Source organism: Sturnira hondurensis, unplaced genomic scaffold (assembly GCF_014824575.4).
Source record: "Sturnira hondurensis isolate 20B ecotype Veracruz unplaced genomic scaffold, ASM1482457v3 Scaffold0018097, whole genome shotgun sequence".
Taxonomy (NCBI): domain Eukaryota; kingdom Metazoa; phylum Chordata; class Mammalia; order Chiroptera; family Phyllostomidae; genus Sturnira; species Sturnira hondurensis.
The window spans coordinates 2,647,725-2,663,737 of record NW_028090728.1 but is presented as its reverse complement, the minus strand read 5'-3'; the positions used below and the strand labels follow the sequence as shown (position 1 = coordinate 2,663,737).

General features: G+C 58.1%; 2 protein-coding genes and 1 long non-coding RNA gene across 9 annotated transcripts in view; all 3 read right to left on the bottom strand.

The window, feature by feature from the left end:
• Positions 1-290: 290 nt before the first annotated feature.
• LOC119002726 (uncharacterized) lies at positions 291-868 on the bottom strand. Its single transcript, XR_005069795.1, has 2 exons — positions 660-868; positions 291-432 (listed from the first exon to the last, which is right to left on the bottom strand). It is a non-coding gene; the product is annotated as an uncharacterized LOC119002726 (long non-coding RNA).
• Positions 869-1,881: 1,013 nt separating this feature from the next.
• RASD1 (ras related dexamethasone induced 1) lies at positions 1,882-6,367 on the bottom strand. 2 transcript variants are annotated; one of them, XM_037068796.1, is made up of 2 exons: positions 3,455-6,282; positions 1,882-3,199 (listed from the first exon to the last, which is right to left on the bottom strand). In XM_037068796.1, the coding sequence occupies exons 1-2, from the start codon at positions 3,738-3,740 to the stop codon at positions 2,655-2,657; spliced, it is 831 nt and encodes a 276-aa protein (XP_036924691.1). In that variant the 5' UTR covers positions 3,741-6,282; the 3' UTR covers positions 1,882-2,654. The 2 variants fall into 2 exon arrangements, with proteins under 2 accessions (XP_036924691.1, XP_036924692.1); XM_037068797.1 differs by having other exon boundaries at positions 3,043-3,125; positions 3,455-6,367.
• Positions 6,368-8,893: 2,526 nt separating this feature from the next.
• Positions 8,894-16,013, bottom strand: part of PEMT (phosphatidylethanolamine N-methyltransferase) — a 75,246-nt gene continuing 68,126 nt past the window's right edge. For 4 of the 6 annotated variants that reach the window (XM_037068908.1, XM_037068906.1, XM_037068905.1 and 1 more), the window contains 4 exons: positions 14,833-14,978; positions 12,749-12,860; positions 9,796-9,870; positions 8,894-9,527 (listed from right to left, as the gene is read on the bottom strand). In XM_037068908.1, coding sequence (XP_036924803.1) covers positions 9,470-9,527; positions 9,796-9,870; positions 12,749-12,860; positions 14,833-14,978 — 391 coding nt within the window. In that variant the 3' untranslated portion in view covers positions 8,894-9,469. The remainder of the gene's footprint in view (positions 9,528-9,795; positions 9,871-12,748; positions 12,861-14,832; positions 14,979-16,013) is intronic. The other 2 variants (XM_037068902.1, XM_037068903.1) reach the window with 2 other exon arrangements.

Sequence of the window (16,013 nt, the reverse complement as noted above, 5' to 3'; positions counted from 1 at the left end):
AGACAGACAGGCCTCCAGTTAAATGGGTGAACCAGGAGTTCTGATTTGGTTCTGAAGGGTGCAGTGAGCTATATCTGGAAGTTACGCAACCGTGTCCTAGTTTATAAAATGTTTACAAACACCCCTAATTTCTTGCAAGTAGGACGTTTTATTTGCCCCTTAAGGATAAGGTGAGAATAGTAACCGAATACTCTTTAAATCTAGAAATGAGCGAATAACCTGTGCCGACCAGTTCAGGGGCTTAACAGATGCCTGCTGGCTGACCTTGTTGGCAGGTTGGCTGAAGATGTTTTTAGCAGGGGTTAGGTTCATGTGGCCCTCCAGCCACCTGTCAGATGGCAGGCATGTTGGAACTCAGATCTGTGAAAGGGGTTATCAAGTTTCAGTGGCTTTGGACAGAAGAGCAGGCTTGGAATTTAAGTGGATAGTCACCTATATTAAAATATTTTATTTATTTGTCTTTAGAGGGGAAGGGAAGGAGAGAGGAAGAGAAACATCAATGTATGGTTGCTTCTCACGCATCCCCTGCTGGGAACTGGCCCCCGCTGGGAACTGGCCTGCAACCCAGGCATGTGCCCTGACTGGGAATTGAACCGCGATTGTCTGGTTCGCAGGCCCACGCTCAATCCACTGAGCTACACCAGCCAGGGTATAGTCACCTATATTAGACTTCTACCCTGGGACCATTATTTAACTGAATCAGTTATTTTCTTGAAATTTCACAGTAGTGTGGGCCAGTTTTAAGGCTCTGACCAAATACCATGAAACACATAGAATACAAGACCACCGGGGCCTTTCTGCAAGGCCTTCTGAAATTTCAGTGTTACGGCTTTGACATTTTTCAAGAGTATAATTAAAACGAACTGGTGCTCTGCTCTCAGGATGTCTTTGTTTTTGTTCTGAGAAATTCATAGTAGGATGTCTCTTGGGGATGTTCACTTTGCTTAGAGAAGATAGAACAAATTGTGACAATCTCCACTGCACAGCCCCCTCCAAGGCTCCTCTCCCCCAGCACTTACCTCACATGGCTAAACTGAAAACAGGAACACCTCTCAGGAGCTGGCATCTGTCCCCAGGGGCTCAGTGGCATGGTGGGTGGTCCTGCCTCTCCATGGCCATCCCATCCCTCATTCCAGAGGCAGGTGTAGCCCTGGTAGGAGCAGCCCTCCCCAGAGCGAAGTTGAAGCTTCTCCCTTGGGGCAACATCAAGTGGCCCTCAGGGGGCTGAGCACCCTCTTGAGGCCAATGGTTTGCATTATTGGGTGGCAGGCACTTGTGCTGAGTAGTTTTGAATCGTCACATGTAATAACTCTCTTGTGTTTTCCTTGTGAAGAATAGGAGGCTTGGCAGATGTCACTTGTCCCAAGCTTGCACAATTAAGAACGGCAGAGAACTGGGTCCCGAATTGGAATCGGGTACCCTCCACTGCTGAGAAAAGGAGCATACGGGGAAGGCTGCTGGGCCCCTATCGGGGCAAAACACACTTCCTGCAGCTGGAGGGGCGTGGGAGGCTGGGGAGGAGTCGGGCACCAGCCCCACGGCAGAGCTGTCTTTCAGGGCCCTACTTCCCTACTTGTGACCACTGGCCAAGTGGCACCTCACACGCCCTGGGGGTTTCAGGTTTGACCACTGCTGTCGCCCTGGGCCTGCACTGAGTAGAGGATGAAAGGGTTGGAGCACAGCCCCAGGGACCTTTGTGGCTGGCCACCGGGGACTTAATAGCCACAGAGATGCATCTCTGAAGTTCTCTGTTTTTGTCCTTGACTTCTCAGGAACTGTTCCCCAAATCAGGCCTCAGCCCAGTCACCTGAAGCTTTTTTTTTGCAGGGGGGCGGGGGGGGGGAGTGGAGGGATGGAGGGGGGTGCTTTTCTCCCAGGAGCACTTAATAGCCCTGGAGAGAATACCAGGGCTATTTTCCAGCTCTGGGGAAGGTAAGCCTAATTCCACTGAAGTACAAACCCCTGCCTTCCCCCTCCTGCCATTTCTAGAAGCAAAGAAAGCATGGTTTTTCATTTTAAATTATTTTATATTTTAAAAAATAACAATAAAGACTGTCTTACAGTATAAACATCTGGATAAGATTTTGTTCATGACAACAGAACTGTTAAAGTGCAAGTTTTGTTTTTCCTTTGTGCAGTTTCACACACGCATGTAAACAAGTCATTTGGCTGATTTGACCCACACCCCTTAAGTTTCAGGAGGGCAAAGGCTTTTGCCAGCTGTCATGGCAACCCGGAATCACAGACAAGATAACACCATTCATCTTAACCCTTCAGCTGGGGCGGGTTTCTCCAAGCCTAAGAGTGGCTGATCAACACATACACACACCCTCCCAATTCTGGGGTCTTTGTGACAAACCAGACAAATTCACCCTCTGCTGTCCCTGTGTCCCCCAGGTAGCGAGGGTGGTGGGAGCCAATGGGCAATCAGAGATGTGAGGAGTCCCAGTATAACCCAGCTTCCTTCCAGAGCACATGGCCGGGCCTTCTCAGCTGTTTTCACCTCCCCAGTTGGGGCCCCAAGTCTCGGGAGGGAAGAGCCACTACACAGTAGAGCACAGGGCATACAGGGCTGGAGCGGACACAGGATTGGACTTCTGAGCAACAGTGCTCCTTAGGCTCTGTCCTCTGCACGGGCTGGGGGGAAGGGGGTCCTAGCTGATTACGCAGCGCTCCTTGTCCTTCGCCTGGCCGCCGCCCGCCTTCTGGCGCACATACATGAGGTCGCTGTGCACGCTGGGCCTGCGCGCAAAAGGCGCCACGATGCCGAAGGCGTCTGCCTGGTCGCAGCCCCCGGCTCGTAGCAACTTCTTGCTCCCGAGCGCCTTCTTGTGCAGTACCTCGCAGTACTGCACTGACACCTTGCGGTGCAGGTCCGGGCTCATCTCTCTGGGCAGCTTGGCCATGGTGAAGAGTGCCCTGAACATCTGGTCCAGGCTGCTGTTCTTTTTGGCCGAGATCTCGAAGTAGGGGCAACGCTGGGGGTCATTGCTCACCAGCTGCTGGATCTCGGAGTGCTCCACCTCTCGGTAGAGGTCCCGGTCACCCTTGTTGCCGCAGATGACCAGGGGCACGTCCACGTTCTCCTTTGTTTTGTTCTTGAGACAAGACTTGGTATCGAGGATCTGCTGCTTGAGCCTCTGCACCTCCTCGAAGGAGTCGCGGTTGTCCAGGCTGAAAACAAGGATGAAAACGTCTCCTGCGGGAAAAGAGAAGAGGGGAAGGTAAGGGAGGCTGCCATGGGGACTACTTAAGTTGGTCTTATTTCGGGGTCACCCGGCCCCTGGGGCTCTAGCAGCCGCGCATCAGGGAACTCAGACCTCTCTACCCACAGACCTGGGGCTGGGCAGTGGACCCACTGACCGTGCATCTAGGTCGTGACCTCGCCGGCGCCAGCGCTCCTGGTGGCGCGGCTCCATCCCCCCACCGCTGCCCAGCTGTGTGCTCAGCTCACCAGTGAGGATGGAGAGGCGCCTCATGGCGGGGAACGGGTGATTGCCTGACGTGTCAAGAATGTCAAGCTGGTAGACCTCCCCGCGGATGGAGTAGAACTTGCGGTGGAAGTCCTCGATAGTGGGCGTGTAGGCCTCCTCGAAGCGTCCCGTGAGGAATCGCGACACGATGGCCGTCTTGCCCACCTTGGACGAGCCGAGGATGACCATGCGGTGGCAATTCTTGGCGGGTATACTCAGATCCGAGTCGCTCGGGCTCATCTTCTTGATCATCGCGGCCAGTTTCATTGATCGGAGGGGTCGCGGGCGGACGAGGGGCTGAGAGAATCGCAGAGTGGCTTGGGGGATCTGCTTGACTGTGGCTGGGTTCAGGCTTGGCTCCAGCAGCTGCCCCAATTCTCGGACACAGTCGCTGGCTCACTGGTTCTCCGTGCCCTGTGGCTGCCTTTATAAGCAGCCGGGGGCCCGCCCCGGTGCGTCACACCTGCGGCCTCCCGCCACCCCTCCCGCGCTGGCGGGCAGCAAGCCGCTGCTGCCCGCTGGGGGCGGTTAGGAAACTGAGCCGAGGATCCAGCTAAGGCTAAGGACACCCCGACCCTGCGCTCTCCCACTGCAGTCGGTCAGCGGCCACACGGGCGTCAGAGTTGTGATCCTGCCTGTACCTCTAACCTCTGTGACTTCCGGCACACACCCCGTCCACAACACGCACACACTCTCTTGGGGCCTCATTTTCCCCAGGGAGTAACAGTAGTGATACGGTCATCGCAGCAGCGTAACGGCAGGTGCTTACCAGGTGCTCGGTACCATGGCAAGGCTCTCTCTGCGCACCTCACCTCTTACAGTCCTGAAAACAGCCCACCATGCCAGCCAGGTTCCCGTCCCTCCGCAGTTGCTCGTTCCTGGGCCGAGTGCTCTGGCCGCCAGAGGGCAGCAGACGGCGCCACACTCAGAGCTGCAGTGGGGACGGAGCTGCAAGTTTGGGGTCTGGGAACATGTGGGTCCGGGCCTTGGGGTGGCAGGCTGCACTCAGCAGGAGCTGTCCCCTGTTGCAGACCTCAGCTTCTCCATTTTTCCCACCACAATCGCCCTGGAGCCTGGCAGAGGTATTCAGCCAGAGGTTATGCCCCTCCTTTTCCTGTCTTCAACCCAAAAAGGACTAGAAACTTGCCCTTTCTTGGCTGGGCCAAGGCCAACGTCCTCCCCACTTTCCTCCATAGTGCTTTGTGCCTTTAGAGTCCCTTGGGTGAACATTTCCATTTTATAGGGGAGCTGGGTCTCTAAGCCACAGAATGAACCGAGGAAGGTCCTAGGTCCACCACACATCTCTTGCCTTCCCTGGGCCTCAGGGTGCTCTTTCTGGAAGATGGCAGCTCTGGCTCTATTGTTGTGGGCAAGACAGTGCGGTTTAGAAGGCAGGACCTGGTATTTACAACAACAGTGCGTGACCTGCAAGGCCGCAGGACTGGGCAGGTGGCTGGGCAGGGGTGGGGGACAGGAGCAAACGAGGAGGGCAGTAGATTGATCAGTGACCAGGGGTGGGGCTGATACTCCTGAAGAGCCTAGAAATAGGCTGGAGCTGGTTTGCTCAAGCTTGGAGCTCCTGGAAAGGCCACTGTTCCTTGAGGTGACAGATGAGGCTGTGCTGTCTTTTGCTTTGTGTCTGACCTGGAGGAACCCAGGAAGAGAGACATTAGCTGGTGCCACCCCCACCCCACCCCCACCCCCACGGGCTAGGGTGCCCTGGGCCATCCTGAGGGTGCCACAGGCCTCCACTGTTTGCATAGGGCCCATGGAATCTCACCTGCCTTAGAAGGGGTTCTCCAAGGTCATCTCTTCAGCCTCTCTGTGACAAGGATTCAGTGAAATCTCACATTCTCCACAGTGGGACGCCAGGGGAGGGTTTATTCCAGGCCGGGTGCTATTCTAAGGTCTTCCTCATGGCGACCTTTGAGGGCTGAGAGCTATTACTGTGTGTTGCAGGTGGAGAAGCTGAGGCAGAGAGAAGCGACTTGCCAGGGTCCGCAGCTCAGAACTGCAGGGCTGGGCTCAAGCCCCAGGACGCTTAGACACCTGTTGTCCTCTGCCTGTGATGCTTGTGCCCCCTTCCAGGAGCCACTCCTCAGAGCACCCTGCCCCCTCTGGCTGTCCCTGTGAGGTCATTTCAAAGGCATGCAGCACATGGGAAGCACTTGGATCTGAACTGGGGACAGCCCGCCCCAGCCAGCCCGGATTCTTGCCACCACTTATGGAGGCGGTGTCTGAAAGACCACTCTTGTCCCTGGTGAAGTTGGCCTCCCTTGCCCTCCCCTGCCCTCCCCATCTTTGCTGAGCAGGTGTGCACGTGGCATACACAGGGCCAGCCGAGGATGTGAGCAGGGATGGCCACACATGGCTGGCATTATCCCAGAAGAGGGGCCTCCCTCCACCCCCCATGAAGACACCAGGCAGCGGGGCCCTGCAACAGGGCAGCTGTGGCCCCTTCCTGACTGCCCATGTCAGGAGCTGGAGCAACAGTGGCTCCCAGGCAGCCCCACCTCCGCAGCCTCCAGTCTGAGGGCCACTTTAGGGAACAGAGGCCAGAGGGCAGCAGGGTCAAGGCACTGACCCCAGCTTACCCCAGGGAGACCTGGCGGGCTGTTCCCTTCTGGGCATTGCACTGCCACACGGGTGCCAGGTTGTAAGTCTTGTTCTACCAGGTGAGCTGGGTCCGTTGAGCCTGATGAAGGCCCCCAAACCTGTATGCCCCCCCTTTGAGAATAGCCAGGACCCTTGCTCCTCAGGAAGTGGACAGAGGTGACACTTAGCCTGGGCTGCCTCGTTTCTTTTTTTTAAGGAATATCTCTTGACTTAAAAAGTAATACATATTCATGTTTTTAAAACATTCAGATTCAGAAAGGAACAGAGTGAAAGGAATTAGAAGCAAGAACCCCCCCACCTCACCTCATGGGAGTGAGGCTCACCCTGGGGAGGCACTCACCCCACACACCGATGGCCCCTCAAAGCTGCCCACCACCCAGCTCTGTCCACTGAACTCGCTTTTCTGTTCTTACAGGGTGGCCTTTGCACCTGCACCAGGCTCCACCCAGGTGACTGAGTCCCAGTGTATCTTCAACAGGTGAGCACCCCTCCTCTGCCCCCTGGTCAGCCAGGCAGAGACAAGCAGACATTCCTCATAACCACCAGCCTGCCGGCCTGGCTCCGGCTAGACACCGCACCCTGCTTCCCAGCACTCCCACCCGCTGTGTCCTTCCAGCCACAGAATTATTTTTATGTTGTCTGGGTTTATAATGGTTACAAATGACTTTGCTTCCTGTGTTTGGGAACAAGCAGCATTTTTAAGGCTGAACCTGCCTGTAGATATCATGACTTGCAGTGTAGCATTTTCCCTGCTGGGAGTGGGATGGAGCTTCTAAAAACATCCAAAACGTTGGGAATGGGTTGGGGTGCACAGCTGGGCCCAGAGGCAGGAAAGTCCGCCACGGCCTGATCTGGTGGCACCGAGGCTTTAGAAGGTTCTTGAAAGCTGAGTGTGATGGGAGTCAGGCAGGTCCCCCGCTGGGGTCCAGGCGTGTGGGAACTTATGACGAGCACCCACATGTCCTTCCAGTGTCACGCCAGTCGGAGCAGCTCCCGGCATGGACAGCCCTGGCCCTGCCTGTCCTGTCACCCAGGCCACAGCCACTGCCTGGAGGAGAGGAAATGGGCACATACCAAAACACACACCTGCCAAAAGGACCCCAGTTTGTCACCAGAGGCTAGCAGCCATTGTCGGCAGAGGCCTGCTGCAGAAGCCACTCTCAGGGAAGCCACAGTGTGGGCTGCCCCTCTGCTGTGCTGTGTTCCGCCCCTGCAGCCCAGCCCCCGCCCCCAACAGAGGGACGAGGGAGACCTTCCGCGGGCAGGTGGAGCTGTGCAACTGTGCCCACATGGGCACCTTTACTGACCAGACCAGCTCATGTCGACCAATTGTAAGAGTGTGGTTGGGACCAGTGAAACCATGTGAATTTGGAGCCCTCGTTTGAACAAGGGTGGGAACTTTCTCTGTACAAGCCACCCCCCATCTCAGTGGGGCGCACTTCCAGCTTCTCCCAAAGACAGTTTCCCTGGTTTGCTGTTTCACTACATTAGGTTTCTCCCCTCCCCCCACCCCACTGGGACCTCCCACAGGCACTGGATTGATGTCAGGGGCCTTTTGTTGACACAGCAGGTCTGGCTTTCCCTCAGACAGGCTACTTACATCAGTCTGGCCATCTTCTCCTGGCCCTGAGCTCTGTTCCTCACAGCAGAGCCAGGTCAGGCCACAGCTCTGGCCCCATGTGGACCCCTGGGTCTGGATGCCTGGAGCTCACGGGCTTGTGCTGAGAGAGCCGTGGCCCAGGCCCTTGGGGGCCAGTGCGTCCTCAGAGGCTGTGTGTGCTGAAGCGAGGCCTTGGAGAAGTGTGTCCCCTGTTCCTCAGGGTGTGCAGACGGGCAGGGATTGAAGCATTAGATGCAGCTTGTGCCTCTCAGGCTGAGACATGAACCACAGAGTAAGCCTGGAGGAGTTTCAAGGGTGACAGCCAGCACTGCCTGAGCACCTGCTGTATGCACAAGCAGGCATGACTACAGTGGTCATTGTACAGGTGAGAGACTGAGGCCCAGGGAGCTGTGTGCACAAGTGGAGCCCAGCTCGAACAGGGAGAAGGCTGAGGCTGTGTCCTTGGCAGGGCCTCCCTGTCCACAGGGCTGTGGTCAGGCTCAGCGAACAGGCCCAAACGGTCACACAACCTGTTCCCTGAGGCAACATGAGGCCCAAAAGGGGCCAGGAGAAAGGCAGCAGTCACTGGAGATGCCAAGTTCAACCAGGGCACAATGCTGAGCAGGGAAGTGCCCTGGCCCCGTGCAGCAAGCCCTCCCTGAGAGGTAGAGGGGGCATGGGCTCAGGGTGGGGCAGACCTGGGTTCTGGTTCATGTGTTGTCACTCACTTGTGTGTACCCTGGGATGAGCCACCCAGCCTCTCTGAGCCTCTCATCCTCTGCTACCAAAATGGGGTGACCCAGTCGCTACAGCCCTCACATGACACAGCCAGTGCACGGTGGGCCAGAGTCGGTGCAGGCCAGGTGTCCGTAGTCTGGCCCCTTCCCTGACAGACTCAGCTCAAATGTCACCTCCTCAGAAAGGCCTGGCTCCTGACCACCATATCAACTATGGGCTCCCACTTCCACCAGGTACATTCATGTCACTTTTAAATTTTTCAGCATGGCCCTGGTCGGGCAGCTCAGTTTGTTAGAGCATCGTCCCAATACACCAAGGCTGTGAATTTGATACCAGTCAGGGCACCTACATGAATCAACCAACAAGTATATCAAATAAGTGGAACAACAAATCAATGTTTCTCTCTCTCTCTCTCTGGAAAAAATAACATAAATGAATTAAATAAACACAACTACATGTAAAATTAAAATTTTTTTCAGCATATTTTTTACTCTTTGATCATTTATTTTCCCTGGATGCCAGCTCACAGGGGCTGGAAGCCCCTTGTCACACAGGGGCGCTGGGCTGCTAGCCAGAGTGATGAGATGCCCACCCCCAGGCTGGGCGAGCTCTCTGAAGGGAATGCACAGAGGAGGGAACGCTAGGTCAGGGTCGAGGCAGGCCCTAGTGTGTGGGGAAGTCCCCTCCAGCCACACAGGGACAGGGGCCACCTCAGGGAGGGGTAGGGCTGCGCCAGCCTGGCCTAGAGCCCGGGTAACAGCAGCTCCAGGAAATTACCTCCCACCTGGACAGACAGAGACCCAGACAGGAAGCTGGGGCAGGGGGACCTTTATTGGTGAGTTAAAATGTGGAGGGGGCAGCAGGGCAGGGGCTCAGTGGCCACCCAGCAGCACGTCCACAGCCCCCAAGGCAGCAGTTCCCAAGGCACTGGAGTGGCCCTGGCCAGGCAGGCACTGAGCAGTGGCTGGGCACTACGCCCTCCTGGACTAGGTGTGTGGGTGGACAGGCTGGCCAGGAGGAACAGACCCTTAGTAAAGCCCAGTCAGCTCCTCTTGTCAAGCTGGGAGGCTTTCTGCTGGTAGATCTCAGCGGTGAAGGGCCTGCAAGGGCAGGGGAGGTTCTGGTCAGCTGATCTGAGGTGTGATACTGACACTCCTAGGCCCTGCCCCCCTGGGGCATGGACGGAGTGACTGTCTTTCTGGGCCCTCGGCCCCCATTGTGCCTACTCTGAGCTTCCTATCTGCCCTTTGCCAGTGGCCGGGCATGGCCTGGCTGACCCAACCTGTCCTGATCCTGGGAACCAGCTAGCTGGCCACGGTGACGTCAGACAGCAACCCTAGCCCCAGGCCCACGACGGTGCCTACTCACTCCTCATACAGGATGGCGACCACATAGGTGAAGGCCACGACCGCCGTCAGCAGCAGGCCGGCAGGGCTGGCGTGCCTAGGGAGAGGACATGCCTAGTAGGTGGGCAGCCTTGGACCTGGGCCTCCTGCCAAGTTGAGTCCTGTGCCTCATGAGCTGCGCAGGGTGACCAGGGTGTCCCCCACCCCCATCTGGGGCCTGACCAGTGGACCAGCACCCTGCCTGTCTGGGCTGCCTCAGGCAGCGCCCCTTTGGTCAAGTTTCCAGCTCCCAGCCAGGAGCTCAGCGCATCACCGGAGCGAGTCAGGGGAGGAAAGAACGGCGGTCCTCTCAGCATCGCCCAAGTGGTCAAGTGTGCCCTATTCTGAATGGGTGGGTGCGCCAGGAGATAGAAGATGCTACTGCTGCCCACCAGCAATGATACTCTGTTTTCAGGAAATGGGACCGAGGCTCCCAAGGCGAAGCACAGTGTTCCCAGGCCCCATTGTGGGCGCTAGTGATGGCCATGTGCCAGAGCCCCGTGGGCCTGCTGTTGGACTATCCCCATCTTCTCCATAGTCCTTTGGGTCCCAGGGGCTCTGCAGGAGCTGGGCCACCACTCTAGGCAGCCAGGGAGGAGAGAGAAAGGGTGGCAGGGAGCATGACCAGTTGGCTCTGTATCCCCAGCACTGCCTCCTTCACAAGGGGGTCCCAGGCAGCCGGCCCCAGGACCACAGCTGGAGGACACTCTGCCCTGATGCCTCGGGCCTCATGCTGTCTTTCTGCCAGGCAGTCCCAGGAAGGCTGAGTGTGCCTGATGCTGCCCCTTCTGCCCTGTGGCTCTGCTGTCACAGACAGATTCTGAGGCTAAACCCAGACAAAGGCTGCCCTCCTGGAACTTCATCCCTGGGCCCAGCATGCTTCCCCAGAGAAGCACGGCCTCCAGGGAGGAGGCAGGCAACAGGCTAGACCTCGCCTCCCCAACCCGGAGCCAGCCTGCAGGCGGGGCTCAGGTGCTGGCTCCACGGCCACAGGGTCCCTAAGATGGATGATCTGGGCAGCCAAGTTAACTAGGGGTCCTGGAAACCAGGAAGGAACGTGGTCCCTGCCACCAACCTCAGCAGGGCCCCGGTCAGGCTCACACTGGACCCCAGAATGTGAGCTGCGCCAACTTCTTGTTTCCGTTCTATCTGCGTCCAGTGTTCCCACCTCCCAATGCTGCCATGCCCTTGTCTAACACCCTGGCAGTCCTGTGTGGCAGTGGCCATCTGACTGCAGATGAGGAGACAGGGCCCAGAACAACCCACAGGCTAAAGCCCAGCCCTGGCGCTAAGCCTGGGGAGGTGGCAGCGTTGGTCCTAGCGACCAGGCTGTGAGCCTTGGGCTTGGGGGCTGTGTGAGGCCCTGGCCTCGCCCAGCAGCCTGGGAGTCGTGTGCCCAGGCCTACCAGGGCTTATACACTCCGGTTGCTCGGACACCGGGAAGTCCTCCCTACAGGGCCCCAGAAGGGAGACAGATGGGCTACCAAAGTCCTGGAAGCAGCCCTGCCAAGTCAGCGTCTGGAAGCCCCTTTAATGGTTTATCTCTGATGAGCTGTCAGGCAGAGGACGGATGGAGGGCTCCCTCCCCTACCGCAGCTGAGGCCTGGCCACCTGGCTGTGTGCTGAGGTCCTCTTTGAGGGGCCTGCAGGTACTGACAGCCCTGGGGCAGGGTGCTGGTGGGGGGCAGTGACCTCTTACTCCAGAATACCAGGCTTTGGCTGGGCACAGAGGTGGCCCATGTATGGGCTCTGTCCTTGGAGGGCCCCATCTGAGCACGGATGAGGCACCCACAGTTGGGGGGGGCACAGATCAGGGAGGGATTCCGAAAGGAGAGGACACCTCAAACTGAGCTTGAAAGGACAGACTGGGGGTGGAAGTGGGAAGGAACAGCCTGTGTGCTGCTGGTAGGGAGGGCCCACCCTTTCAGTCCCGGTGGCAGGTGCTCGGTGGAACTGGCAAGCCTGAAGCCCCCAGAAACCCATCTTCCACATCTGGGCAAGAGGGCCCAGGGGCTGCCCAGTCTAGAAGTGGAGCTGGGGGGTATGTGGGGCGGGTCCCAGCCAAACCCATGAGCCCTCCTATAGCTGCTCCTCACCCGAAGCCCAGTGCTCTCAGATCCTGGGGTGGGGTGGGGGTGTAGGGCAGAATATCAGTCCTAATGTTCTACCATTTCTGTTGAGACCCATTCCTTTCTGTTCTGTAACCTTCCTGGCCTCTGGGAACACCTGCGACCTCCCAGGCAGGTGGTCTTCGGGTGTTAAGTAGAGGTAGCGCACTCTCCACAAGCGAGAAATGCTCTGGAGGGGCGAACTCTGAAGCCCGGAGCCTTCAGCACTCCCTGCGCTGGCTTCCCCGGCCTGGTGGAGGCTGGAGTCGGGCTGCTTGCCAGGCAGCACTGAGTCTTGTGGCCCGCAGGCTCCCGAGGACACCGGTACTCTGTCCTGCTGCGGGGTGAGGAGCTCTGCGACCCGGGCTTGTGCACAGATGCAGGCCCTGCCAGTGCCAGGGCCCCTGAGGTCTGCATCAGTCCTGGGAGCTGCTGCCGCCCGCCCCAGTGCCCTAGCACAAGGGCCCACAGGCCAAGACGGTTTGTACTTATTTACTGGTTAAAAGAGAATCAAAAGAACAATATTTAGTGACACCTGAAAATCGTATGACACTCAATGTCAGCGAGTGCAATGACACCCAGTCACACAGGCTCATTCGGAGCCCTTGGGCACAGACCCCTTCTCCTGCCTTGGATCAACAAGCCTTGCTCTCTGACCCTGCAAGGGACAGTCTGCTGACCCCTGCTCTAGGTGTTGCTTGTATGCACAAAGGAGTTATCCCAAGGGACACAGCTGGCTGGCACCCTCGGCTACACAAGGGGTGTGAGGCTGCTGTCTTCCTGGTGGGGACAGCCAGCGGGCAGACGGGCAGGAGGCCCGCTACTCACACAATGGCCCAGCCCAGGTAGTTGGCTGTGCTGCCCCAGTACATGGGGTTGTCCAGGATGCTAAATGGAAATGTGGTCACTCTGGACTCCTTGAGGATCCCGAAGTAATCGCCTGTGGACAAAACAGGGCAGGTCAAAGGGTCACACCCTGGCCACACCATTCCTGAGAGAGGGGTTGGCCTGTGGGGCCTGCCCTCCAGGAGGCTCCAAGCTGTGGGGGAGCAGATCTATCAGCACATAAGCCAGGGACCCCCGGGGCAGGCCTGCTCAGGCCACAGGCACACGGACCCCCTGGAGGGCAGCAGCCCCTGTGGCTGAGGGGCCGAGGCAGATACAGTGGGCCCCACTCCCCTCCAGTCAGGGGCTCCTCTCCCCAGAAACCCCTCGGACCTTCATCCAAAGCAGAAGTAGGACAGCCACAGGTGGGAGGAATCTGAAGGAGCTGCGTCACCCACCCATTGTCTGGGGACAAAGAACTCAGGCCCAGGAAGAGCTGGGGCGGCTTTCTCTCTAGGAGGCCGGCGGGCCTGACGGTGGTGGCACAGAAACCTGCTTGGGGCTGATGCACCGCAGGGAGGTGGCTGCCTGACCCACATGCAGCGCAGCAGCCCTCCGAGATTTAGGCCGGTCCTTCTGGGGCCACAGTGGTCGGTGCTGTCAGGCTCCTTCCCTCGCCCCCGCCACCCTGACTCACCCGTCCCACTGAGCCTCACCAAGTGGCTCTGACCACACACTGGTGCCACACTGCCCTGGGTGGTGGGGGGCTATGCCAGCCCCCTCCTGGCTCTGCACCCACCCTGCAGCAGTGCCTGAGTGCTGGGGTCTGTGCACACCTTCGTCCAGAGGATGAAGCCGACCAGCACAGAGCTCTTATCCCTCCCACCACCTTCCTGCCAGCCTGGCCATGCTCACACCATGATCACTGCTCCTCCCTGGCCCTCTCTCCTACCCTAGCCATCACCTCCACCAGGACAATCATTGCTGAAAGAGGGCTTTCCCAACCCCTGCCATTGCCCCTTCCTCCCTGGAAGTGGAGTCAGTCCCCTGCATGGCTTTTGGGGACCCAAGTGACATGGATCCCCTCACCCAACCTCAAGGCAGCCCCCACTGGCCCCGTACACCAGCCGACCTGCCTGCCTCTCTAGCATGCTGTCCTCCGCTCTCCCTTGAGCTCAAGTTTGCTCCTGGGCCTGTCCTTCCCACCCAGCCCACAGGCCAGAGCTAGGTGCCCTAACTTCCCTTCTCCCCAGATTCCCTGCTGTGCCCCTCTTCCAGCCCCAGACTCCCTGTGGTGCCTACCTGAGCATGAGGCACCGCACTAGCACCAGCTCAAGCCTTGCCCCAGGGCTGAGGAGAGCCTCTTTCCCCGATGGTACCACACGCCCCTGGGGGGCCCTGGGGCCCCTGCCGTGGCCTGCAGTGCCTGGCCCAGAGCCCCACAGATAATGTGGCAAACAGAGGTACCCAGACAAGCTAGGCACCAGATGCCACTCAGGCACTGGGGAAAACTGAGGCAGGGATGAGACGGGGAGGGACCCAGACCCTTGACCCAGCCCATCAGGCAGCCAGGCACCTACCTGTGCCACCTGCTTGCTGGGAAGAGCTCCCCCTTGAGCAGTGGCCACCTCCTGTTTTCCTTCCTTGTCCCAAGGTCACCCTTGCCCCTGCAGCCATCCCCTGTGGCTTTCCTTCCTGGGCTTCCAAGTTGCTGGAAGTCACTGCTATCATGAGGATTTCCAGCTAGGCCTGAACTGAGCCCCCAGCCCAAAGTCACCAGAGCTATGGGCTGAGAAGGGATGATGTCCCCCTACCCTTCCCCTACTCTAGTCCTGCTCCAGCCTTGGCTCATGGTCCAGACACAGCAGACAGATGCACTGCCTGGCCTGGCAGCCAAGCAGCAGGATGAGATGTGAGAGCCCCGCTTCCTAAGCTGACCAGGGATAAACTGAGGGGTGAAGGAGTGAAGGTGCCCCAAACCCCATGCAGCCATCACAGATGGCAGAGCAGTCAGACACCCTGCTCCTTCCCAGATCCTGAACAGGTCAGCTCTAGCCCCTCTCCAACCCCAGCTCTTGGGGTCTTACCTAGGAAGGTCCCGGTGAAGCCCAGCGCAAAGAAGCTGGAGAGCACCAGCACACTGCCAAGCCCCAGGAGCAGCAGACCCGTCAGGCGGGCCACGGGGCTGTCCAGGCTGTCCATCCTGGGCTGGCTCAGCATGGCCTGTGTGAAGCTGCAGGTAGGGGACATGGGGATATGGGGTAACTGCTCTGAAGAGGAGGCTGCCACTCCTGCCAACCCCTGTCCCCCAAGTTGCCCCCCAGAGGAGCCAGTCCAAGGGCCTCCAACTCAGTGCCCATCGGGGCCAGACAGGCGGTGAAGTGGCTGCAGGGGGCGGGGTGCCAGGGGAGCACCGGCTTGCCCGGGAGGCCGTCCCAGGCACCAATGCCCTGCTGCCCTGAGGGAATGGTGCAAATGGGGCCCAGGCCTGCCAGGTTTTTGGTTTTCCAAGAGAAGTCAGAAATCCTGACTTCTATATGAAGTATCCTGATTAAAAACAGACAAACAAAAAATAGGCAATTAATGAAAAGTGCTTTGGATTCTGTGCATGTCAGTAGGCCAGATGCAGCCCAAAGACCACCAGTTTGCAAACTCTGACTGTCCAGCCAGCCACTGGTACTGTGGAGGAAAGAGAACCTCAGAAAGTTAAAGATGCACGCCCCAGGTTGTGCCCCAGGCCATCCTGGTGTCCGAGGGCCTCCGCATCTGGCATGCATCCCACATGGTCCTGGTGTCCCACTCCCCTAGTGGACTCAGTGAGTCCTGAAGCCTTGGGCAAGCTCTGCCCCTGCCTCAGCCTCCTCAGGTCCTGTGCAGGACTGGCCACATCCCAGGAGGCACCTCAGAAACCCCATCTGAGTCTTCCACACCTGAAGAGCTCCCAGCTAATCCCTTTGGGGCCAAGCCATGTAAGGCCTGTTAAAAGGTACGTGGGTTGACCAAAAGGGGTGACTGACTGTACTTGTGGGTTTTGAAATTCAGGTTTTCCTATTGGCTCCTGAGGACTGGAAGGCCCGGTACAGCGAGGACCAAGGGACTGGGCTCACAGTAATGCACAGGAGCAGGACTCAGGGTCCGCCTCTGTAGGGAGGGACCCTCTCCAAAGAAAGGATGTGTGTGGGCGCACGTATGTGCATGTGCCACAGGCATTTACTTCCCACCCCGTGACTCTAAGAAACAAGATCTGCCTCATGAGGGACAACTACCT

What these genes read in the sequence shown, in the direction of transcription:
- RASD1 (XM_037068796.1), bottom strand. Translation starts at nt 3,740, where the DNA reads ATGAAACTGGCCGCGATGATCAAGAAGATGAGCCCGAGCGACTCGGAT. An exon ending in GCGCCTCTCCATCCTCACTG is followed by an intron (nt 3,200 to 3,454) that starts GTGAGCTGAGCA and finishes CTTTTCCCGCAG; the next exon opens with GAGACGTTTTCATCCTTGTT.